Source organism: Mustela putorius, unplaced genomic scaffold, assembly GCF_011764305.1.
Source record: "Mustela putorius furo isolate JIRA1106 unplaced genomic scaffold, ASM1176430v1.1 tig00003944_pilon_pilon_pilon, whole genome shotgun sequence".
Lineage (NCBI taxonomy): Eukaryota > Metazoa > Chordata > Mammalia > Carnivora > Mustelidae > Mustela > Mustela putorius.
Window position 1 is genome coordinate 6,120,875 of NW_025422088.1, and position 27,378 is coordinate 6,148,252.

Here is a 27,378-nt window from a genome sequence, read left to right on the forward strand (position 1 = left end):
TTAAGCCAAAAAATTTTTTTAATGAGTTGACTGAAATAATAAATATTAGATAAATAATAGTATAGATGATATGTAGATGTCAACAACAAAAAAATATAATGTTATGCCCCATTCCACCATTCCACACCATTCCAGAATCTTTGATCCTGTATGATTACTTCTATGTTTTTTGAGAGAGCTTTGGCAGCCAAGAGGAGCTAAATTGTCACTGGGACACTTAAGGCAAGACATCAGCCAAACTACAATATCTTATTTAAATCCTTGTACCACCTTCTGGTTTAACAAAAGCATTTTTTCATTAATTGTGATAACATTGAGTCTTGAAGTGAAATGTAATTAAAACTGTATTATATGTAGTACTCAAGATAATGGATCTCTGCTGTATGTTATTGTAGCATCATGGAATTTTAGAACACAAAGAGACATTACTGACACTTTCCTAATCAGATGAAACTGACTATAATTTGGTAGGTCAATCAGCTCTTGGTCTTAGCTCTATAAAGGTATCCTTTGTGAGAGTTCCATGGCATGGACTCATCTGCAACAATTCTGTTAGAGTTCATGTTAGTCAAAATGTTGCTTCTTCAAAAATCAAAATAATAGTTTATTAGGTATTAGCCAAATTTCAAATAAAAGAAATCGAATGGTCCCAGAACACACACTTGACTCTGTCTCAGAAAATACCATAAATTTATTAGAATTACTGCTAGCACAAATAGTATCAGTATTACAATGTTTATTTACAAAGTTTTTCCATTTTAAAATTTCTTATCTTTCCCTCAATTAGTATAGCCAGTTGCTCCACTAAGAATTTAACACTAAGCTTATTAATAGAAATGATGTACACTGTTTCTACAGTATTCTGAAGCAGAACATTAGATGTCCATATTACATTCTAGCAAAAGTGCAAAGGAAATCATTTCATCACCTCTCCACATTCTCATGATGAATAAGGTGGTGGTGATTTTTCTATAGAGAGTTTCTCATAGGCAGGTGCAGCATCAGCAACCTGTGAGAATGAGAAAGGGAGAGTATGGCCTTGGCAACAGTGCACAGATTTCTGGGAGAAAGGTAAAGTTGGTGGTCAGCATCATATTTATACGACTTCTCTGGACTGAAACTTCTAAGTGCCCACATTTCATTCCCACCCAACAAGATAATCATTAAATTTCACAAGTGTGTATGTTGAAATGTTGAGGGGAAGAGGAAGAGTAGAAAAAATAGAGCTAACAGCATTCCCAAAATCTCAAAAATGTATTTATACTTTCATTATCCCTGTCAGCAGAAATCCCAAGCCCTAACGGGTGAATTCTTGAACACTGTTTAAAGCCACTAATATACATTACATTTATACCACATAGATTTTCATTGTGTGCCTAAAGGTCAGTGCTATTGTCAGTACAGCACAAATGGTTAGGCCTTCATTTAATGCTCACAATTCTAGGAGTATTTTCATTGTTTTCATATTATAGTTTGGAAAACTAAGTCAGAGGGAGGTCAGGTTACTTGTCCAAACCATATAACTTCACAGTAATTTGGCTCCAGATTCCGTTTTTTAAACCACTGTGACATACTACATTTGTACCAATGCTGTCCAATAGAAATAGAGTATAACACATATGTGGCTTTAAAAATATCTAGTACTGCATTACAAAAATAAAAAGAAACAGGTAAAATTAATTTTCATAATATAGTTTATTTAGGGGCGCCTGGGTGGCTCAGTGGGTTAAGCCGCTGCCTTCGGCTCAGGTCATGATCTCAGGGTCCTGGGATCGAGTCCCGCATCGGGCTCTCTGCTCAGCAGGGAGCCTGCTTCCTTCTCTCTCTCTCTCTGCCTGCCTCTCAGTGTACTTGTAATTTCTCTCTGTCAAATAAATAAATAAATAATCTTTAAAAAAAATATATAGTTTATTTAATCCCACATATAAAAATATTATCATTTCAACATGTAATTGATACAAAATAATTAATGAATCATTTATATTCTTTTCCTCATACTAAGTCTTTGAAATTTGGTATTAGAACATTTTAATTCAAACTACTATGTGTTCAATAGCCACATGTGGCCAGCACCTATCCTGTTGGCCTATACAGCTGATACATTTAATGACAGATGCTTTGTTTCCCTCCATTAGATATACCTACATTCAGAAAAAAACAAATATACTAGACATAAGACCAAAAAATATTGTATCCAGAATCAGGTTTTTCCTTTGGCTCTTACATTTAGGGATATCATCATTGACCCTGGAAAATCTGGGTATGAGAGGACACAACTTAAGAAAATCTCTGTACTTCCCTGTTTTGTTTTGTTTTTTTTTGTCTTTGTTATTGTTTATGTTTTTGTTATGATAAAATATACATAACATAAAATTTACCATTTTATGGCTATCAGACACATGAAAAAATCTTCATCATTACTAGCCCTCATGGAGATTCAAATTAAAACCACATTGAGATAAATCACCTTACACCAGTTAGAATGGCCAAAATTAGCAAGACAGGAAACAACATGTGTTGGAGGGGATGTGGAGAAAGGGGAACCCTCTTCCACTGTTGGTGGGAATGCAAGTTGGTGCAGCCTCTTTGGAGAACAGTGTGAAGATTCCTCAAGAAATTAAAAATAGAACTTCCCTATGACCCTGCCATTGCACTCTTGGGTATCTACCCCAAAGATACAGATGTCGTGAAAAGAAGGGCCATCTGTACCCCAATGTTTATAGCAGCAATGGCCAGGGTCGCCAAACTGTGGAAAGAACCAAGATGCCCTTCAACGGATGAATGGATAAGGAAAATGTGGTCCATATACACTATGGAGTATTATGCCTCCATCAGAAAGGACGAATACCCAACTTTTGTAGTTGTAGCAACATGGACGGGACTGGAAGAGATTATGCTGAGTTTCACTTATTTGTGGAGCATAACAAATAGCATGGAGGACATGGGGAGTTAGAGAGGAGAAGGGAGTTGGGGGAAATTGGAAGGGGAGGTGAATCATGAGAGACTATGGACTCTGAAAAACAATTTGAGGGTTTTGAAGTGGCGGGGGTAGGAGGTTGGGGTACCAGGTGGTGGGTATTATAGAGGGCACAGATTGCATGGAACATTGGGTGTGGTGCAAAAATAATGAATACTGTTATGCTGAAAATAAATAAATAATTTTTTTTAAAAAATTACCATTTTAACCATTGCAGTAGCATCAGGTATATTCACATCACTCTTGATTTTTAAATTAGAATAATTTTATTCCTCTGAGTTAAAAGCAGTCATACATTAAACACCAAGATGCAGGATCTCAACTTACCACAGGTTCACAATTATTCTCTTGAAATGGCAGTTTGCTGTCCTGATGACCAAACCCCTCAGATGAACATCTTCCTGTTAAGATACTTTGAATGCCAGCATGAATACCTTTGTCCTGAAATGTGAATGCATGAAGGTCAGTGAATGAGGGAAAAAAAGAATTGAGTTCAGTAAGAAAAGAGAAGGAAGCTGAATTTATTTTTAAAAATAGATTTTTTAAAAAAGATTTTATGTATTTGACAGAGAGAGATCACAAGTAGACAGAGAGGCAGGCAGCAAGAGAAGCAGAAGCAGGCTGAGCAGAAAGCCCAATGCAGGGCTCAATCCCAGGACTCTGAGATCATGACCTGAGCCAAAGACAGAGGCCCAACCCACTGAGCCACCCAGGTGCCTCTACAAATAGATTTTAATCTTGGTTCTGCCATTTACCTGCAACGGTACCTCAGGCTAGTCACTTCACCTTTCTGAATTCTAGTGCTTGCATCTGTAATAATGAAGATAATGATACCTACATCTCAAGAGTTGTAGGAATTAAACTAAGAATAAAGCACTTATTACAGTGCCTGGCACCCATTAGTCAATGGGTATTTTTGAAGGGAAGGAGAAAAAGAATGAACCTGAACAATGAACCTCAAAGAATGATTTTTTATTTTTATTATTTCTTTAAGAAAGAGTGCATGAAAGGGGTAAGGGCAGAAGGAGAGGGAGAAGCAGACTCTTCTGAGCAGGGAGACTGATGTGGGGCTGGTCCCAGGACCCTGAGATCACGATCTGAGCCAAAGGCAGATGCTTAACCCACTGAGTTACAAAGGAATCCCAGAACTTCAGAGAATGATTGTTAGTGAAGGTGATCAAACTAGTGCGGTATCTCAGTGAGGACAAGCTTGGGAAAAACTTGGTAGCATGGACACATTGTGTATTTCTGCCTTTGCCATAATGACAGCAAAATATCTTTTTTTCCCCAATTTTTAAAAATTTTAGAAATTTCTTCTCAGTGTTCCAAAATTAAACACTACAAATGCATCTGATGTTGTAGAATGTTGTGGTAGTAGCTGGTGCTTCCAAGTCAAGCTGCAACATGATAAGTCAATCTAAGGCTAAGTTATGCATCCTGAATTATTGTGGGGATGGGTGGGTGAAAGCTCAGTTTGCTTTGCATAGGTTTAGAGGTTGATATTTTCCATCCCCAGAATAGAATTACAACAGATTATATAGAGCAAAGACACATACCCAAGTGGGGACTTCAGGAGTTGTCTACGATGGTGAGGTATTTATTTCATCACTGACATAGTTTGAAATTGCTGACACCTTGTGATAATAAAAAGGAGAATTTTAGTTGCTTTTATTATTGTTAAATTCTCCATTGTGGTGGTTCTCAAACTTCAGCATGTGTCAGTATCACCTGATGGCTTGTTTAACACAGATTTTTGGGCCCACCTCTAGAATTTCTGACAGAGCGGATCTAGGGTGAGGCCCATAATTTGCATTTCTAACAAGTTCCCTGGTGATACTGCCAAAATTGCTGATCCAGGGCCACATGGAGAACCACTGCTCTGCACACAAATCATTTCCTTATTGCCTGCACCTGGGTGACCCAGCTGTACTCAGATCCTTAGAAGGACTGGGCAAGTAATGCATAAGTGTCAGGTGGGCCAGGTGGTGGCCATAGAAAAGGAGGCAGTATATATCATCTAAAGGGACAAACACTGTACAGTTGCCACTATTTGCCAGATCTATTTTTTTTTAAGAAACTAGAAATCAAGATTTTCATGTAAAATATTACTTTTATATCTAATTGTACCTAGGTTGACACCTAGGTGTCAAATTCATTTTTTTTTTTAAATGCAGACTTAAACATACCAGTGAGCCAAATCCAGCCAGTGGGGCATTAGCAGCACACACTTTGTGGTACCAGCTGAGAAGGGCTGGAACATGGAGGCTGTGCAGATGTTGACCAGCTCTTCAGCCTTTTCTGCAGATTGTGATTGATCACTGGGGTCTGCTAGGTTGGAAGAGGATATCAAGGTACGTTTCTCAGGGAGAAGTGTTTGGAACATCAATGAGGTGAAGACAGACATGGATTGGGGCTGATAACCACACAGTCTGCAGACTGATGAGTAGTTTTCCTAAACTCTAGTCTGAAGTTTGCACAAGGGACCTAAACTTGATGTAAGAATACAGGAATTTTCTGCTTCTCTCCCCAGTTCCCAGCAATATATTCCAGGTAAGGTATTTAATGCATTTTCTCCCTTTACCTCAATTATCAGTTACTCTTTTTCTTATTTGTAAATTTCTCACCTGCCATAAATTAGGAGCATGATCTACTCCCCCAAATCACTGCCAGTTCTCTGAATTTGCATTCAAACTTCAGCATGCATTTTTCAAAGGCATCTTCCTTGGTCTCAAGGAAGACCAAGGGATAGAAGGTCCCAGGCTCTGCATGTTAGCAAGAGCTCTGGGAGATTTGAGCACAGGGGCCCCCCGATCATGTATTAAGAAACTCAACACATGATACATGAATATAAACTGAGTTGTCAGCAGGGATCTCAAAATTCTTCTCCAAGAATCAAAAAGTGTTATGTCCTAGAAACGATAAAGTTGGTAAACACTAAAATAACTATCACCCCCACAAATCATATTCCTACAAAAAAAAAAAAAAAAAGTTGCCTCAAAGAGCAATCCCCCTTCCAAAAGATGTTTTTCAGAGACAAAAGAAATTGTGAGTCAGTGGAAACATTTTAGGAAATCTTTTTTTTTTTTTTAAAGATTTTATTTATTTATTTGACAGAGAGAAATCACAAGTACACTGAGAGGCAGGCAGAGAGAGAGAGAGAAGTAAGCAGGCTCCCTGCCGAGCAGAGAGCCCGATGTGGGACTCGATCCCAGGACCCTGAGATCATGACCTGAGCCGAAGGCAGCGGCTTAACCCACTGAGCCACCCAAGCGCCCACATTTTAGGAAATCTTAATTCCAACCAACCTCGTTACCATCCTATGGTCAATGAAAGTGGGAGAGTGAACATTTGAAAGCTTAAAATAGGTTGTTAAATGTGGAGTAACTTAGGTATCTGAGGCTTGCATTTATTGTCACTTATGTTATTTGGCCTACTATTATTATTATTATTTTTAAAGATTTTATTTATTTATTTGACAGAGATCACAAGTAGGCAGAGGGGCAGGCAGAGAGAAAGGGAGGAAAGCAGGATCCCCGCCGAGCAGAGAACCTGATATGGAGCTCGATCCCAGGACCCCAAGACCATGACCCGAGCTGAAGGCAGAGGCTTAACCCACTGAGCCACCCAGGCACTCCTATTATTATTATTTTTTAATTAGGTTCCATGCCCAGTGTGGAGCCCACTCCTAGCCCTGAGACCAAGAGATGGGCTTAGGTCAAGAGTCGGGTGCTGAACCAACTGAACCACCAGGCACCCCTATGTCTTTTGGTTTTGAAATAAAAGAACTGCCACTTTGGATGTGGAGCCTATTAAATAAGTAAATAAAGAAAAGAAAAGAAAATCCCTAAAGGGAGGCAAGGAGGTAATTATGCAATTAAATGTAGTATTTAGTGCACTACTGTACATAATTTTGCCAATTTCTTAGACTACTGATTCCCAACCCAGCTTTTCAAGACATGTGAAAGTCTCAAAACAAAATTTTAATATTAATTTAAAAAATAAATGGCAGCAGTTTTAGACAGATATTAGAGAATTTTTTTTAAAAGATTTTATTTATTTACTTGACAGAGATCACAGGTAGAGAGGCAGGCAGAGAGAGAGGAAGGAAAACAGGTCCCCTGCTGAGCAAAAGCCGATGCGGTGTGGGGGGGGGGCGATCCCAGGACCCTGGGATCATGACCTGAGCCGAATGCAGAGGCTTTAACCCACTGAGCCACCCAGGCACCCCTAGACATGGATACTAGAGAATTTAAATACAGCTCCATCTCATAAAAATTCCAGAAACTCTACAAATCACTGGTGTAGACCTAGAGGAATAGAGTCATGGTAGGTTGAATTTGAACTTACTAAGCAAAATGTTCAGTGTCTGAGCTTATGACATTAAAGACTCTCTGTTATGGTATAATTAAATTTAAGATGAGTGTATTGAAGCAGAAAGGGAAAAAAATCATTGTATTTTTGTCTAGTAGCATCAAGCTAGTAGTTGTGGACATTAGGAAATGCGTACCAACATATTAAGTTTGTAGTGCGTTTACTCCTTAAAAGACTCAATCGTTATGTTTTTGTATACAAATAGAACTAAATAAAAATATAGAAGAAAGTATATATTAAATAAAGACTGATATGCGTCATGGTTATATTGCATGTGCCTAGGGGTAGAGTAGAGCAAATGAGGCCCAGAGAAGTTAAACTCTAAAGGCACCATGCAAGTCAATGACAGACAATGAAACTAAATGCTGATGCCAGGATTTGGGTGGCTGCTATGTGCCAGGCACTGGAGGTACAAAGATGAGTAAGAAATACTCTGTCCTAGTTCATTAATGGGGGAAAGGGATGGAAGAGACAAAAAGTAAATAACCAGTTATAAGGGAATGCTAACTCCATGCTAGAGGCATAAATGGAGTTCTGTGGCAGAGAGCAAAGTCCTTCCCTATCTGTGGGGAAAACCACAGTGAGGTATCATATGAGCACGGTGTCCATCCCTAATCTCCTAGCCCAAGTTTTTCCTATGGTACTTATCTAAAATCTTTTTCAGACGCAGCAACTTCTCCTTTCCACTAAATGTCAACATACTGGTGGGCTGCTCCTCGGTGGTTGTGTCAACACCCAAATGTGCCCCCCTTTTTATTATTATTATGTTAGTCATCGTTAGTTTTTGCTTTAGTGCCATGATTCACTGTGTTGCCATGGCTGATATCGAAGAGGTTACTGCCTATGTTCTCTTCTAGGATTCTGATGGATTCCTGTCTCCTGTTGAGGTCTTTCATCCATTTTGAGATTTTCTTTGTGTATGGTGTAAGAGAATGGTCAAGTGTCATTCTTCTGTACATAGCTGTCCAATTTTCCCAGCACCATTTACTGAAGAGACTATATTTTTCCCATAGGATATTTTTTCCTGCTTTGTTGAAGATTAGTTGACCATAGAGTTGAGAGTCCATATCTGGGCTCTCTGTTCTGTTGCATTGGTTTATGTGTCTGTTTTTCTGCCACTATCATGCTGTCTTGATGATCACACCTTTATAATATAGCTTGAAATCAGGCAATGTGATGCCCCAGCTTTGTTTTTCTTTTTCAACATTTCCTTGGCGATTCAGGGTCTTTTCTGGTTCCATACAAATTTTAAGATTATTTGTTCCAGCACTTTGAAAAATGCCAATGGTGATCAATTTTGATCAGGATGTCACTGAAATTATAGAATGCTCTGAGCAGCATAGACATTTTAACAATGTTTATTCTTGTGATCCATGATCATGAGTGAGTGTTCTGTAATTCCTCAATATAGATCCTTTACCTCTTTGGTTAGGTTTATTCCAAGGTGTCTTATGGGTTTTGGTGCTATTGTAAATGGAATTGATTCTCTAATTTCTCTTTCTACAGTTATATTGCTAGTGCATAAGAAAGCAACTGATTTCTGTGCATTGATTTTGTATCCTGCCACATTACTGAATTGCTATATGATTTATAGTAATTTGGGGGTGGAGTCTTTTGGGTTTCCACATAGAGTATCATGTCATCTGTGAAGAGAGAATTTGACCTCTTCTCTGTCAATTTGAATATCTTTTAATTCTATTTATTGTCTGGTTGCTGTTGTTAGGACTTCTATTACTATGTTGAACAATAATGGTGAGAATTTACCCTGTCTTTTGTAATTTGTATTTGGGACATTCTGGAAAAATGGGCATTAGGAAAGGGATAGCATGATAGTGGCAGAAAAACAGACACATAGACCAATGCAACAGAACAGAGAGCCCAGATATGGACTCTCAACTCTATGGTCAACTAATCTTCAACAAAGCAGGAAAAAATATCCTATGGGAAAAATATAGTCTCTTCAGTAAATGGTGCTGGGAAAATTGGACAGCCATGTACAGAAGAATGACACTTGACCATTCTCTTACACCATACACAAAGAAAATCTCAAAATGGATGAAAGACCTCAACAGGAGATAGGAATCCATCAGAATCCTAGAGGAGAACATAGGCAGTAACCTCTTCGATATCAGCCATGGCAACACAGTGAATCATGGCACTAAAGGCACTAATGGGACTGCTCAAGCTTCCTGGTAAGGAGAAGAAGTCAAAGCTATAGCTGCCACCTTCCTCTTCCCCTCTTCAGGCTGCCAAGCTCCAAGTGCCACCTACATAGAACCTTTGTCTAAATTGTTTGCTGAGTGAGGAATGGGGCTTCCCCACATCTTTTGCAAAGAGAATTTTTTCCATTATGTATCAACTCCGAAGTTTCAAGTGTGTAATAAAAAAGGGAGAGAAGGAGGGAAAGTGGAGGGAGAGAAAGAGAAAGAGAGAGAGAGGGAGAGAAAGAGGGAGGGAAAAGAAAAGAAAGGCGGGGAGGGAGAGAAGAAATTGCAACTCTTCTTTCATTCCATCGCTCACTATGGAGAACGCCTTTGTATGCTTAAGAGCTAAAGTACTACCTGGCTTCGAAGTGAAATCTGTAGTTCTTATTGTTTAGAGATTCAGTTGATGTTTCCCATTTGTGGAAGACACTGATGCCCTAAGACTAGACTGTAATTTGTTAGGTTCCTGCTTATTTAGGTAAAGGGAAAAAATTCCATCAAAACCACATTGGCCATCAAAAGAGAATGGGGGGTGGGAGGTTGGGGGAACCAGGTGGTGGGTTTTGGAGGGGACAAAGATTGTATGGAGCACTGGGTGTGGTGCAAAAACAATGAATACTGTTACACTGAAAATAAATTTTAAAAATTTTTTAAAGAGAGAGAAAAAATGGGCCATGTTAAAAACCCAGTGGTGGACAAGATGGGGAAGTAGGAGGAAGCGCCTTTTCAACTTGTATCCCAAAGTGAGCTGATTACCTACCAAAGAACTCCGATCACCCATGAAATCAGCCTGAGATCAGAATTATACACGTCTGGATCTCTACAGGGGGAGAAGACGCTAGTGGGCAGGTAAAGCGGAGTGAGAACGGAGGACTGATATCGGAAGATAAACAAAAGGGGGAGGGAGTCACCAGAGGCAACCAGTTGGAAAGTAATACCCCAATACGAGCGAGAGTGCACTGCGTCTGGGGACCAGCATTAACTTGGAGACTGGTTGAAAGCACTCCAAAAGAGCAAAGGATCACGGTGGGGAGAGGGGGGGAGGGAAATTGTGGGAATCCGCATGGCTAGGGACAGGGGCTTAAGTCCCCGGTCCCAGGACAGCCTCCCCTGGCGCTGAGGCAGAGAGAGTGTGGCGGAGAAACCAGCTCTTGGTCCCTAAGCCACCAGCGCGCCTGAGAACGCGTGGGGTCCGTTTCCTGTGAGGGGATGGGAGCCACGCCTGGCGGCAGAACGCGAGAGCCCTACTAGAGAGCCCGAGATACTCCCCTGAGAGAGGTATAAAGGCCCAGCCGGTGCCCTTTGATACGCGCCATTGTTTCAGAGCCTGCACCAAACTCTCCCCCCAGAGAGGTGCACGAAGGCCCAGCATGGTGCTCTCGGACCTGCGCCCCGTTCTCAGAGCCTGAGACCCGCACGTGAACCTCAGCCTCCCCTGAAATTGGTGCACGCAAGCCGTGCGCTCTTAGACCCAGAAAGACCAGGAACTCCCAACCCGGGCCAGAGGGAAAATCTCAGTGTGCGATTGCTGCTTGGAACCTCTCTGGTGGTCTAGAGCTGCCTGGACAGCCGCCACTGCCTTGGCTTTGGGTACAAGCAAAAGATCCTGCATCCCCAGGGACTGCAACTTGGAACCTGCTCTGCCAGCGGCTAAGGGGGAACTTATTTAGGCTCTGCAGCCAGACTGAGGCTTCTCTCTGAGAGGGAGATCAGGGTGCAGTTTGTTTTCCTCTAAAACTACAAAACCATCAAAAGCGGTCAAAGTGAAGAAAAAAAAAAGTGAACAAACATAAAAAGCGCCAGAGAACAAAAGCCTGAAAAAAAAACAAAAAAAAAAAGTTTCCTCAGAGCCCACCCCCTTGAGGGGCGCGGGAGGACTTAACATCATTGACTGACAACCCACGTGGCAGGCCCCTCCCCCAGAAAACAAACCAAGAAAGAAAAAAAAAAAGGGGGGGGGGGAAAGGACTACAAGAGAACAACCACTACTTCATAGGAAAACTTTTATTTTTCATTCATTCCCACTATTCTGGTTCATTTTTTTTATATATAGGTAATTTTTTTAACCTAATAAACATCACAGTGAGCTGTCCAGTACATCAAATTCTGTAATAACCTTCTAACCTGAACTTTTTGATACATACACCTATGTTTTTCTTTTGCATTTCTATTTTTGAATTCCTTCTTTTTTTTAAATTTTACTTTAGTTTAGTCTAGTTTATTCCTTTTTATCTTTATCTTCTAATATTCATATAGAGTAAACTTCAAAGTAATCCCCTTTCCCCAATCAATACTACCCATATAGGTAAACTAATTTTCAATCCCCCTTTATCTTAGGAAAGTTGAGTCCTTTAACAAAGATATCAAGATACATCCAGGAAGAATCAAAACAACCTTCCTCACACACACTGAGAATTTATAACCACTCTCCCATATTTGTCTTCCACCAGTGTTTCTGTGTTTTTGTGCTATCCTGATAGTATATAAATCTTACACTTGGGGTTCTTTTTGATGAGGTTCTTCCTTTATTTGCATCAGTCTTTTTGTTTGTCTGTTTTTGTTTGTCTACTTCATAAATCTTACCTTAGGGCCCATTTGGGCTGAACCTTCTCTTTCATCTTCCCTTTCTTTCCTGTCTCTCTCTCTCTTTTTTTCTTTTTCTTTTCTTTTGTCTCTCATTTGGGTGGGGAATCCTGATTGCTCAGAAGTGTTCCAGGGTGCATCTTGACTACACCACGGTTGATACATCCAGCTACATCTGTTCAGTCATCTCCCACCAAAATGACTAGGAGGAGGAATGCCCAACAGAAGAAAAATACAGAGGATGGACCTTCTGCAACAGAGCTAACGAATATCAACATAGACAATATGTCGGAAAGAGAATTCAGGCTAACAATTATCCAGGCAATAGCTATGTTGGAGAAGGCCATGGATGACCAAACAGAATTAATTAGGGCCGAGCTGAAAGCGATGAGAGATGGTGTTCACAATGTTAGGGTGGAGCTTAAAGCTACCAGGGAGGAGGTTCACAATGCTCTCAATGAGTTCCAATCTAATCTAAACTCTCTCAAAGCTAGGGTAACTGAGACAGAAGATAGAATTAGTGATCTGGAGGACAAACAGATAGAGAGAGAGGATCAGGAGGACGCCTGGAAAAAACAGCTTAGAAACCATGAAAACAGAATCAGGGAAATAATGATGCCATAAAACATTCCAACGTCAGAATTATTGGAATCCCTGAAGGGGAGGAGAAAGAAAGAAGTCTAGAAGATATAGTGGAACATGTGCTTCATGTACCAGAGGCTGAACGGTTTCCACCCAAGATTATACATTACAAAAAAACATCACGACACCTGATAGTCAAATTGAGGAATTATAATTATAGGTATAATCTCTTGAAAGCTGCTAGGGCAAAGAGGCTCATTACTTACAGAGGGAAGCCCATCAGAATAACATCAGACCTGTCCACAGAGACCTGGCGAGCCAGAAAAGGCTGGCAAGATATATTCAGGGCACTAAATGAGAAGAACATGCAGCCAAGAATACTTTATCCAGCAAGACTGACATTCAAAATGGATGGAGAGATAAAGAGTTTCCAAGACCGGCAAGGCTTAAAAGACTATGCAACCACCAAGCCAACACTGCAGGAAATATTAAGGGGGATTCTATAAAAGAGGAAAAATCCTAAGAATAGCATTGAACAGAAATATAGAGACAACCTACAGAAAGAAAGACTTCAAAGGTAACACGGTGTCAATAAAAACGTATCTATCAATAATCTCTCTCAATGTGAATGGCCTAAATGCGCCCATAAAATGGCACAGGGTTGCAGATTGGATAAAACGACAGGATCCATCCATATGTTGTCTACAAGAGACCCATTTTAAACCTAAAGATACACCCAGACTGAAAGTGAAGGGATGGAGAAGCATCTTTCATGCCAATGGGCCTCAAAAGAAGGCAAGGGTAGTGATTCACATATCAGATAAATTATATTTTAAACTGAAGACTGTAGTCAGAGATACAGAAGGACACTACATAATCCTTAAAGGGACTATCCACCAAGATGATCTAACAATTGTAAATATCTATGCCCCCAATATGGGAGCATCCAATTACATAAGAAAACTGTTAATCAAGATAAAGAGTCATATTGATATGAATACACTAATCGTAGGAGATCTTAACACGCCTCTCTCAGAAATAGACAGGTCTTCAAAGCAGAAAATTAGTAAAGAAACAAGAGCATTGAATGACACATTGGAACAAATAGACCTCATAGATATATACAGAACATTCCACCCTAAAACAACAGAATACTCATTCTTCTCAAGTGCACATGGAACCTTCTCAAGAATAGACCACATACTGGGTCACAAATCAGGACTCAACAAAAGACTGAGATTATTCCCTGCATATTCTCAGATCACAATGCTTTGAAACTGGAGCTTAATCACAAGGAAAAGTTCAGAAGGAACTCAAACACCTGGAAGCTAAAGGCCACCTTGCTTAAGAATGCGTAGATCAACCAGGAGATCAAAGAACTGAAACAATTCATGGAAACCAATGAAAATGAAGACACTTCGATCCAAAACCTATGGGATACAGCAAAGGCAGTCCTAAGGGGGAAATACATAGCCATCCAAGCCTCCCTCAAAAAATTGAAAAATCCAGAACACAGCAGCTTTTTGTACACCTTAAAGAACTGGAGAATCGAAGATGGCGGAGAAGTAGCAAGCTGAGACTGCTTCAGCTAGCCGGAGATCAGCTAGATAGCTTATCTAAAGATTGCAAACACCTGAAAATCCATCGGCAGATCGAAGAGAAGAAGAACAGCAATTCTGGAAACAGAAAAACAACCACTTTCTGAAAGGTAGGACTGGCGGAGAAGTGAATCCAAAGCGACGGGAAGATAGACCCCGGGGGGAGGGGCCGGCTCCCGGCAAGCGGCGGAGCAACCGCGCACAAAATCAGGACTTTTAAAAGTCTGTTCCGCTGAGGGACATCGCTCCAGAGGCTAAACCGGGGCGAAGCCCACGCGGGGTCAGCGTGGCCTCAGGTCCCGCAGGGTCACAGAAGGATCGGGGGTGTCTGAGTGTCGCAGAGCTTGCGGGTATTGGAACGGGAAAGCCGGCTACAGAGACAGAGCTGACAGTAAGCTCGCAGCTCGGGGTTACCTTGAACCGGTCGCAGGCTCGGTGAGCTCGGAGCGCGGCCAGAGGTCAGGCAGACGGGAGTAACTGGGCGCTGTTCTGTGAGGGCGCACTGAGGAGTGGGGCCCTGGGCTCTTGGCTCCTCCGGGCCGGAGACCAGGAGGCCGCCATTTGTATTCCCGTCCTCTGGAACTCTACGGAAAGCGCTCAGGGAACAAAAGCTCCTGAAAGCAAACCCGAGCGGATTACTCACCCCGGCCCCGGGTAAGGGCGGTGTAATTCCGCCTGGGGCAAAGACACTTGAGAATCACTACAACAGGCCCCTCCCCCAGAAGATCAACAAGAAATCCAGCCAAGACCAAGTTCACCTACCAAGGAGTGCGGTTTCAATACCAAGGAGAGCAGCAGAATTCCAGAGGAGGAGAAAGCCAAGCACGGAACTCATGGCTTTTTTCCTGTGATTTTTTTTAGTCTTGCAGTTAATTTAATTTTTTCTTTTTCATTTTTTTTTTTTCTTTCTCGCCTTCGGGTAAAATTTTTTTTTAACTGTTACCTTTTTCTTTTTTAACGATTTTTTACTAGTTTATCTAATATATATATATTTTTTTACATTTTTCTTAGGTGTTTTCTTTTTTTAAAAATTCTTTTCTTTTCTTTTCTTTTCTTTTTTTTTTTCTTTTTCTTTTCTTTTTGTTTTTTTTTTTCTTTCTTCCTTTTTGAACCTCTTTTTATCCCCTTTCTCCCCACTCACGATTTTGGATCTCTTCTAATTTGGTTAAAGCATATTTTCCTGGGGTTGTTGCCACCCTTATAGTATTTTACTTGCCACTTCATTTACTCTTATCTGGACAAAATGACAAGACGTAAAAATTCAACACAAAAAAAAGAACAAGAGGCAGTACCGAAGGCTAGGGACCTAATCAATACAGACATCGGTAATATGTCAGATCTAGAGTTCAGAATGACAATTCTCAAGGTTCTAGCCGGGCTCGAAAAAGGCATGGAAGATATTAGAGAAACCCTCTCGAGAGATATAAAAGCCCTTTCTGGAGAAATAAAAGAACTAAAATCTAACCAAGGTGAAATCAAAAAAGCTATTAATGAGGTGCAATCAAAAATGGAGGCTCTAACTGCTAGGATAAATGAGGCAGAAGAAAGAATTAGTGATATAGAAGACCAAATGACAGAGAATAAAGAAGCTGAGCAAAAGAGGGACAAACAGCTACTGGACCACGAGGGGAGAATTCGAGAGATAAGTGACACCATAAGACGAAACAACATTAGAATAATTGGGATTCCAGAAGAAGAAGAAAGTGAGAGGGGAGCAGAAGGTATACTGGAGAGAATTATTGGGGAGAATTTCCCCAATATGGCAAAGGGAACGAGCATCAAAATTCAGGAAGTTCAGAGAATGCCCCTCAAAATCAATAAGAATAGGCCCACACCCGTCACCTAATAGTAAAATTTACAGGTCTCAATGACAAAGAGAAAATCCTGAAAGCAGCCCGGGAAAAGAAGTCTGTAACATACAATGGTAAAAATATTAGATTGGCAGCTGACTTATCCACAGAGACCTGGCAGGCCAGAAAGAGCTGGCATGATATTTTCAGAGCACTAAACGAGAAAAACATGCAGCCAAGAATACTATATCCAGCTAGGCTATCATTGAAAATAGAAGGAGAGATTAAAAGCTTCCAGGACAAACAACAACTGAAAGAATTTGCAAATACCAAACCAGCTCTACAGGAAATATTGAAAGGGGTCCTCTAAGCAAAGAGAGAGCCTACAAGTGGTAGATCAGAAAGGAACAGAGACCATATACAGTAACAATCACCTTAAAGGCAATACAATGGCACTAAATTCATATCTCTCAATAGTTACCCTGAATGTGAATGGGCTAAATGCCCCTGTCAAAAGACACAGGGTATCAGAATGGATAAAAAAACAAAACCCATCTATATGTTGCCTCCAAGAAACACATTTTAAGCCCGAAGACACCTCCAGATTTAAAGTGAGGGGGTGGAAAAGAATTTACCATGCTAATGGACATCAGAAGAAAGCAGGAGTGGCAATCCTTATATCAGATCAATTAGATTTTAAGCCAAAGACTATAATAAGAGATGAGGAAGGACACTATATCATACTCAAAGGGTCTGTCCAACAAGAAGATTTAACAATTTTAAATATCTATGCCCCCAATGTGGGAGCAGCCAACTATATAAACCAATTAATAACAAAATCAAAGAAACACATCAACAATAATACAATAATAGTAGGGGACTTTAACACTCCCCTCACTGAAATGGACAGACCACCCAAGCAAAAGATCAGCAAGGAAATAAAGGCCTTAAATGACACACTGGACCAGATGGACATCACAGATATATTCAGAATATTTCATCCCAAAGCAACAGAATACACATTCTTCTCTAGTGCACATGGAACATTCTCCAGAATAGATCACATCCTCGGTCCTAAATCAGGACTCAACCGGTATCAAAAGATTGGGATCATTCCCTGCATATTTTCAGACCACAATGCTCTAAAGCTAGAACTCAACCACAAAAGGAAGTTTGGAAAGAACCCAAATACATGGAGACTAAACAGTATCCTTCTAAAGAATGAATGGGTCAACCGGGAAATTAAAGAAGAATTGAAAAAAATCATGGAAACAAATGATAATGAAAATACAACGGTTCAAAATCTGTGGGACACAACAAAGGCAGTCCTGAGAGGAAAATATATAGCGGTACAAGCCTTTCTCAAGAAACAAGAAAGGTCTCAGGTACACAACCTAACCCTACACCTAAAGGAGCTGGAGAAAGAACAAGAAAGAAACCCTAAGCCCAGCAGGAGAAGAGAAATCATAAAGATCAGAGCAGAAATCAATGAAATAGAAACCAAAAAAACAATAGAACAAATCAACGAAACTAGGAGCTGGTTCTTTGAAAGAATTAATAAAATTGATAAACCCCTGGCCCGACTTATCAAAAAGAAAAGAGAAAGGACCCAAATAAATAAAATCATGAATGAAAGAGGAGAGATCACAACTAACACCAAAGAAATACAAACTATTATAAGAACATACTATGAGCAACTCTACGGCAATAAATTTGACAATCTGGAAGAAATGGATGCATTCCTAGAAACATATAAACTACCACAACTGAACCAGGAAGAAATAGAAAGCCTGAACAGACCCATAACCAGTAAGGAGATTGAAACAGTCATTAAAAATCTCCAAACAAACAAAAGCCCAGGGCCAGACGGCTTCCCGGGGGAATTCTACCAAACATTTAAAGAAGAACTAATTCCTATTCTCCTGAAACTGTTCCAAAAAATAGAAATGGAAGGAAAACTTCCAAACTCATTTTATGAGGCCAGCATCACCTTGATCCCAAAACCAGACAAGGATCCCACCAAAAAAGAGAGCTATAGACCGATATCCTTGATGAACACAGATGCGAAAATACTCAACAAAATACTAGCCAATAGGATTCAACAGTACATTAAAAAGATTATTCACCACGACCAAGTGGGATTTATTCCAGGGCTGCAAGGTTGGTTCAACATCCGCAAATCAGTCAATGTGATACAATACATCAATAAAAGAAAGAACAAGAACCATATGATACTCTCAATAGATGCTGAAAAAGCATTTGACAAAGTACAACATCCCTTCCTGATCAAAACTCTTCAAAGTGTAGGGATAGAGGGCACATACCTCAATATCATCAAAGCCATCTATGAAAAACCCACTGCAAATATCATTCTCAATGGAGAAAAACTGAAAGCTTTTCCGCTAAGGTCAGGAACACGGCAGGGATGTCCATTATCACCACTACTATTCAACATCGTACTAGAGGTCCTAGCCTCAGCAATCAGACAACAAAAGGAAATTAAAGGCATCCAAATCAGCAAAGAATAAGTCAAATTATCACTCTTCACAGATGATATGATACTATATGTGGAAAACCCAAAAGACTCCACTCCAAAACTGCTAGAACTTATACAGGAATTCAGTAAAGTGTCAGGATATAAAATCAATGCACAGAAATCAGTTGCATTTCTCTACACCAACAGCAAGACAGAAGAAAGAGATATTAAGGAGTCAATCCCATTTACAATTGCATCCAAAACCATAAGATACCTAGGAATAAACCTAACCAAAGAGACACAGAATCTATACTCAGAAAACTATAAAGTACTCATGAAAGAAATTGAGGAAGACACAAAGAAATGGAAAAATGTTCCATGCTCCTGGATTGGAAGAATAAATATTGTGAAAATGTCTATGCTACCTAAAGCAATCTACACATTTAATGCAATTCCTATCAAAGTACCATCCATCTTTTTCAAAGAAATGGAACAAATAATTCTAAAATTTATATGGAACCAGAAAAGACCTCGAATAGCCAAAGGGATATTGAAAAAGAAAGCCAACGTTGGTGGCATCAGAATTCCGGACTTCAAGCTCTATTACAAAGCTGTCATCATCAAGACAGCATGGTACTGGCACAAAAACAGACACATAGATCAATGGAACAGAATAGAGAGCCCAGAAATAGACCCTCAAATCTATGGTCAACTAATCTTCGACAAAGCAGGAAAGAATGTCCAATGGAAAAAAAGACAGCCTTTTCAATAAATGGTGCTGGGAAAATTGGACAGCCACATGCAGAAAAATGAAATTGGACCATTTCCTTACACCACACACAAAAATAGACTCAAAATGGATGAAGGACCTCAATGTACGAAAGGAATCCATCAAAATCCTTGAGGAGAACACGGGCAGCAACCTCTTCGACCTCTGCCGCAGCAACATCTTCCTAGGAACAACACCAAAGGCAAGGGAAGCAAGGGGAAAAAAAATGAACTATTGGGATTTCATCAAGATCAAAAGCTTTTGCACAGCAAAGGAAACAGTTAACAAAAATCAAAAGACAACTGACAGAATGGGAGAAGATATTTGCAAACGACATATCAGATAAAGGACTAGTGTCCAGAATCTATAAAGAACTTAGCAAACTCAACACCCAAAGAACAAATAATCCAATCAAGAAATGGGCAGAAGACATGAACAGACATTTCTGCAAAGAAGACATCCAGATGGCGAACAGACACATGAAAAAGTGCTCCATATCACTCGGCATCAGGGAAATACAAATCAAAACCACAATGAGATATCACCTCACACCAGTCAGAATGGCTAAAATCAACAAGTCAGGAAATGACAGATGCTGGCGAGGATGCGGAGAAAGGGGAACCCTCCTACACTGTTGGTGGGAATGCAAGCTGGTGCAGCCACTCTGGAAAACAGCATGGAGGTTCCTCAAAATGTTGAAAATAGAACTGCCCTATGACCCAGCAATTGCACTATTGGGTATTTACCCTAAAGATACAAATGTAGTGGTCCAAAGGGACACATGCACCCGAATGTTTATAGCAGCAATGTCCACAATAGCCAAACTATGGAAAGAACTAGATGTCCATCAACAGATGAATGGATCAAGAAGATGTGGTATATATACACAATGGAATACTATGCAGCCATCAAAAGAAATGAAGTCTTGCCATTTGCAACAACATGGATGGAACTAGAGCGTATCATGCTTAGCGAAATAAGTCAAGCAGAGAAAGACAACTATCATATGATCTCCCTGATATGAGGAAGTGGTGATGCAACATGGGGGCTTAAGTGGGTAGAAGAAGAATAAATGAAACAAGTTGGGATTGGGAGGGAGACAAACCATAAGTGACTCTTGATCTCACAAAACAAACTGAGGTTGCCGGGGGGAGGGGGTTTGGGAGAAGGGGGTGGGATTATGGACATTGGGGAGGGTATGTGATTTGGTGAGTGCTGTGAAGTGTGTAAGCCTGGTGATTCACAGACCTGTACCCCAGGGGATAAAAATATATGTTTATAAAAAATAAAAAATTAAAAAAAAAAAGAACTGGAGAATCAACAACAAATCAAACCAACTCCACACATAAGAAGGGAAATCATCAAGATTAGAGCTGAGATCAATGAGGTAGAAACCAAAGATACATTAGAATGTATCAATGAAACTAGACATTGGTTTTTTGAAAGAATCAATAAGATCGATAAGCCACTGGCCACACTAATCCAAAAGAAAAGAGAGAAAGCCCAAATTAATAAAATTATGAATGGAAAGGGAGAGATCGCAACGAACAAGAAGGAAGTAGAAACAATCATCAGAAGTTATTATCAACAGTTATATGCCAATAAGCTTAGCAACTTGATGAAATGGATGCATTCCTGGAAAATATAAACTCCCAAAATTGAACCAGGAAGAAATCGACAACCTGAATAGATTGATACCTAGTAACGAGATTGAAGCAGTGATCAAAAACATCCCCCCAAAAAAGAGCCCAGGACCTGACAGATTCCCTGGGGAATTCTACCAAACTTTCAAAGAAAAAAAAGAAAAAACACCTATTCTCCTGAAGCTGTTTCAAAAAATTGAAGCAGAAGGAAAACTTCCAGACTCTTTCTATGAAGCCAGCATTACCATGATCCCCAAACCAGGCAAAGACCCTACCAAAAAGGAGAATTTCAGACCAATATCAATGATGAATATGGATGCTAAGATTCTCAACAAGATCCTAGGAAACAGGATCCAAAAGCACATTAAAAAGATTATCCACCATGACCAGGTGGGATTCATCCCTGAGCTACCAGGATGGTTCAACATTCGCAAATCAATCAATGTGATAGAACAATTTAATATGATAGAACAATTTAACATGGTCCTCTCGATTGATGCAGAAAAAGCATTTGACAAAATCCAGCATCCCTTCCTGATTAAAATGCTTCGAAGTATCGGGATAGAGGGAATATTCCTGAACTTCATCAAATATATCTATGAAAGACCCACAGCAAATATCATCCTCAATGAGAATAAGCTTGCAGCCTTCCCATTGAGATCAGGGAAGGATCCCACGACAAGGATGCCCACTTTCACCACTCTTGTTCAACATAGTATTATAAGTCCTAGCAACAGCAATCAGACAACAAAGAGAAATAAAAGGTACCCAAATTGGTAATGAAGTCAAACTCTCTCTCTTCACAGATGACATGATTCTTTATATGGAAAACCCAAAAGACTCCACCTCCAAACTACTAGAACTCATACAGCAATTCAGCAACGTGGCAGGATACAAAGTCAATGTACAGAAATCAGTGGCTTTCTTATACACTTACAATGAAAATACAGAAAGGGAAATTAGAGAATCGATTCCATTTACTATAGCATCAAGAACAACTAGGTACCTGGGAATAAACCTAACCAAAGAGGTAAAGGATCTGTACTCGAGGAACTATAGAACACTCATGAAAGAAATTGAAGAAGACACAAAAAGATGGAAGACCACTCCCTGCTCTTGGATCGGAAGAATAAACATTGTTAAAATGTCTATACTGCCTAGAGCAATCTATACTTTTAATGCCATTTCAATAAAGATTCCACCGGTATTCTTCAAAGAGCTGGAGCAAATAATCCAAAAATTTGTATGGAATCAGAAGAGACCCCGAATCGCTAAGGAAATCTTGAAAAACAAAAATAAAACGAGGGGCATCACGTTACCTGATTTCAAGCTTTCTTACAAAGCTGTGGTCACCAAGACAGCATGGTACTGGCATAAAAACAGACACATAGACCAGTGGAACAGAGTAGAGAGCCCAGATATGGACCCTCAACTCTATGGTCAATTAATCTTCGACGAAACAGGAAAAAATATACAGTGGAAAAAAGACAGTCTCTTCAATAAATGGTGCTGGGAAAACTGGACAGCTATATGTAAAAGAATGAAATTCGACCATTCTCTTACACCGTACACAAAGATAAACTCAAAATGGATAAAAGACCTCAACATGAGACAGGAATCCATCAGAATCCTAGAGGAGAACATAGGCAGTAATCTCTTCGATATCAGCCACAGCAACTTCTTTCAAGATATGTCTCCAAAGGCAAAGGAAACAAAAGCGAAAATAAACTTTTGGGACTTCATCAAAATCAAAAGCTTCTTCACAGCAAAAGAAACAGTCAAGAAAACAAAGAGGCAACCCATGGAATGGGAGAAGATATTTGCAAATGACAGTACAGACAAAAGGTTGATATCCAGGATCTACAAAAAACTCCTCAAACTCAACACACACAAAACAGACAATCATATAAAAAAATGGGCAGAAGATATGAACAGAGGCTTCTCCAATGAAGACACACAAATGGCTATCAGACACATGAAAAAATGTTCATCATCACTAGCCCTCAGGGAGATTCAAATTAAAACCACATTGAGATATCACCTTACACCAGTTAGAATGGCCAAAATTAGCAAGACAGGAAACAAGAAGTGTTGGAGGGGATGTGGAGAAAGGGGAACCCTCTTCCACTGTTGGTGGGAATGCAAGTTGGTGCAGCCTCTTTGGAGAACCGTGTGGAGATTCCTCAAGAAATTAAAAATAGAATTTCCCTATGACCCAGCCATTGCACTCCTGGGTATATACCCCAAAGATACAGATGTAGTGAAAAGAAGGGCCATCTGTACCCCAATGTTTATAGCAGCAATGGCCAGGGTCGCCAAACTGTGGAAAGAACCAAGATGCCCTTCAACGGACGAATGGATAAGGAAAATGTGGTCCATATACACTATGGAGTATTATGCTTACATCAGAAAGGACAAATACCTAACTTTTGTAGCAACATGGACGGGACTGGAAGAGATTATGCTGAGTGAAATAAGTCATGCAGAGAGAGTCAATTATTATGTGGTTTCACTTATTTGTGGAGCATAACAAATAGCATGGAGGACATGGGGAGTTAGAGAGGAGAAGGGAGTTGGGGGAAATTGGAAGGGGAGGTGAATCATGAGAGACTATGGACTCTGAAAAACAATCAGAGGGGATTAAAGTGGTGGTGGGCTGGGAGGTTGGGGTACCAGGTGGTGGGTATTAGGGCACAGAATTCATGGAGCACTGGGTGTGGTGCAAAAATAATGCATACTGTTATGCTGAAAATAAATAAATTTAATTAAAAAAAAACCCAGTGGTACTTTGTGCTGCTGAGGGGTGGGTGGTTTCCTCATTGCACAAATGGCTGGATGGGCTCTAGGTATGCTAAATTTTTTGCTATAACTTGGAACTCCCAGGGAACCTGGGAGGAAAGGGGTAAGGCAGCAAAGTGAGATAAAGAGGCCACTAATTAAAGAACAGAACCAGTGGGAATTCTCAGGAGGAATGTTAAGACCCTGAGCATCTCACATGCAGCTGTTTGCTGTGCAAAAGGATCAGGACTCCTGGCCCCATACCTCACAAATTATCTGTGCTCAGTTACACACATAGCCAAGCATTCAAGTTTCCTGTGAGTGGGACTAAGGAGATGGGCCAACTTTCTTGTTGGAGTTCATGCCAGGTAGAAGCAAAAAGAGCTGCAAGAAGTACAAAGTAGAGAAAGACTCATCAAAACCAGAAATGAGAGCTAAAGGTGATTATGAGAATGTTATCCCATTTCCCAAAAATTCAGAGAAAGAAGGAAAAGGGGGTCCTGGATCTGGAGGGATCCCAGCAGTGGAAATTTACTAACCCTCAAACTTCTGTATCCACTTTGTCTTCTCCAATAGCAACAGCCAATGAGCAGCAAAACTCCCAGGATCATTGTCAGGATTCCGATCCCTGCAGCCCTGGCCCAAGAAATAGATAAATCTATCTGTGTACAGAAACCTTGTTCTATATTGTGAAGAAACATGTATCAACCTTCAATCTTCACAAGGGCTTTGCCAGCCCAAAGCCACATATCCCATTCTCCAAGTAGTTTCCCTCCCCACCCTACACCTCACTAAACACCCAGCACCTCCAACACGTATACCCAGGGACAGGAGCTTTCTTTAGGAGCTTCACAGATGTGTGCTCACAGAAGTAGTGCTAACTGTCATGGCCTAAGCATCAAAGTTCCAGGAACAAGAGGCGAAGTAGCAACTGACCTGTATGTGAACAATGTATTTACAGAGACAGTTTTCTTTTAATCAGAGCTAGTTTAAAACATTTTCCCCAACCATCAGTCCACAAAAAGTATTAATAATTAACATTGACTTAAGATCTACTCTACTCTGGGTGCCATGATAAACATTCTACATAAATTAGATTATTTAATTCTCACAACAACCCTAGAATGTAGGCATCATGCCCATTTCACAGATGAGGAAATAGATCCAAATGTTAAGTTCCTTGCTAATGGACATACAGATGTAGCGCAAGATGGAGTCAGGATTAGAACTTGAGTTTGTCTCATTCATGATTGTGTCCCCTTTGCCTGAAACTCACACCCTCGCTCCTTGCCCATGTAGCTGAAGGTGAATCAAGATATAGCTGGGGTTTCTTCTGGAGAGATTTTTGTCTTATACCACCTACCTGACCACCTCCTTCTTAAGGTAGCTGAGTCATCAAATCTATCCTGTTCATATCTAAATGGGATGGATGACAGTGCTGGATAAAAACTCTGACCTAATTATGCATGTCAGTCCACCTACTTTGTGGATTATGAACTGAGACCTACCAAGACTCGCCAACATCACCACCACCTCAGCAGCTACTCTGTAATTCATTGAGCATTGATTGGTGCCAAGCATTGTGCCAAGCTCCCACATATAGGTTTTTATTTCATCCTCACAATAATCTTCTGAGATATATATGATGCTCATATCATAGCTGGCATCTCCACAATTTTAAGCTGGTAAAATTCCCAAGACTGCACAACTGGAAAGTGGCAGAACCAACATTCACAGTAACTGGCCTAAGATACCCAACCGGTGCTTTTCCTGCCATATCACCCTTCCCTGAAATGAAGCTGTCACAAGGAGCATTCAGTGGGTTCTTGTGACTGAAGGCAGCTGATTCAATTACTAGAATGCCTGTGGTCCAATTTCACCCAAAAGTCTGTTTTCATCCCTTTGGACATCTTGACAGACAGAGCTCTGTTCTGGTTCTTTATGCTCATTTACATTGCATTCACACACACCCAGTGACTGATAGAGTGGAAAATATCAGGATATGCCAGACACACCAAAAGAACCCACTACCCAGATGGGTAGGAGTCTCCAGAGTGTTACCAAATCTCTTCTGAGTCACCTGAGATGCATGTTAAAGTGCGGACTCTGAGATCAACCCCTGGACCCACCAAATCCGCCTCTCTGGTAGCAATGCTTGGGAAACTGCATTTTACAAGCTCCATGAGTGGCTTATGCCCTCTTGATTGAGAGAACCCCTCAACCTCTTTTTTAATTGAAGTTTCACAGAGATACAGTTTGTTGAATCATCATAAAGAAGCTGAAACAATATCTCCCAATCCCCATTCCCAACTGAACATTCAGGGATGTTAGAAAATCCCACTAGGGTCTTCTGAGGAAAGAAGACTAAATTCTTCATTAGTGTCTTTAATGGGTTCTACATCTTGCTTGCCCCTACTAGTTTACTCTAGTAAAGATTTTTCAATAGTTCCTTCTCAAGGGAGAGCAAGTTTGCAGGAAGTTCTGACTAGACCACTTAAGACTTGGTTCAAATAAAAACCTGGTACCTAGTTTGTCCTGTTGGAGTCTTTACTCAGGGGGTGGAACCCAATCTAGAGCAACTCACTCTTGGGTACTCTAGTACATGCAAAGTGTGTTCCAGCAACCTGTCATCCCACTACAGCACTTACGCTTGCTAAAATAATTCTTGAGCCTAATTCTGCACTACACTGTAAGATTTTTTCAAAGATAAGGACAGCATCTTAGACTGACTATACATTGCTTAGCACTTAAAAATGCTGAATGCTGTAACTACTTATTTAAAATTAATTCATACTATTAACACCTTTCCTTAGAATAAAATTATGATGTAGAAGTTATGACCACCATCTTCACCCTGGGGTCATTCTGCAGGTGGAGTTGCACATACCTGGCCTACATTCTCACTAGATCTTTGGCAACTCATCTTTGTTCTGTCTGCAAACCATCTCTAGGAGCCTGAGTGGAGTAGACAGAACAAGGCTTGAGGAAAGAGTCATCTTGCTCCCAGACAAATATTTTCCAGCTGCGAAAACTTTAGTAAATGCCTAATAACCAAGAATGCAGAAAAAAAAAAAAAAAACAAGATCCAACTTATTACCACTCCTATCTCCTTGCCTATAAATCCTCAGAAAAGCTTGACTGAGGCCCTTGTAAGATCATGGGGTCCTCTCACCTCATTGCCAGGGTTTTTACTCTCTAGAGAAATGAACACTAGAGAGATTTACTGGCAGGCATGTGCTTGTGGAAATCAGCAGACTGTGTCATCAAACAGAAAACTGCAAACCTCACTGGGTTCAGTTTTTTTAAATTAAATTTATTTATTTTCAGCATAACAGTATTCATTATTTTTTCACCACACCCAGTGCTCCATGCATTCTGTGCCCTCTATAATACCCACCACCTGGTACCCCAGCCTCCCACCTCCCCCCCCTTCAAACCCCTCAGATTGTTTTTCAGAGTCCATAGTCTCTCATGATTCACATCCCCTTCCAATTTCCCCCAACTCCCTTCTCCTCTCTAACTGAACTTACTCTTCAGCTGTGATGTAAGAGTGATTGTGCCCCTTCTTGGGGTAACCAAGGATGAAGTGAACCTCTTCTCTTGACAT

General features: G+C 40.4%; 1 protein-coding gene across 1 annotated transcript; it reads right to left on the minus strand.

The window, feature by feature from the left end:
* Positions 1-940: 940 nt before the first annotated feature.
* On the minus strand, positions 941-27,378 carry MLANA (melan-A). Its single transcript, XM_004781972.3, has 4 exons — positions 27,302-27,378; positions 24,311-24,407; positions 3,305-3,418; positions 941-1,009 (listed from the first exon to the last, which is right to left on the minus strand). Exons 1-4 carry the CDS (start codon positions 27,376-27,378, stop codon positions 941-943), a joined length of 357 nt encoding a protein of 118 aa, XP_004782029.1.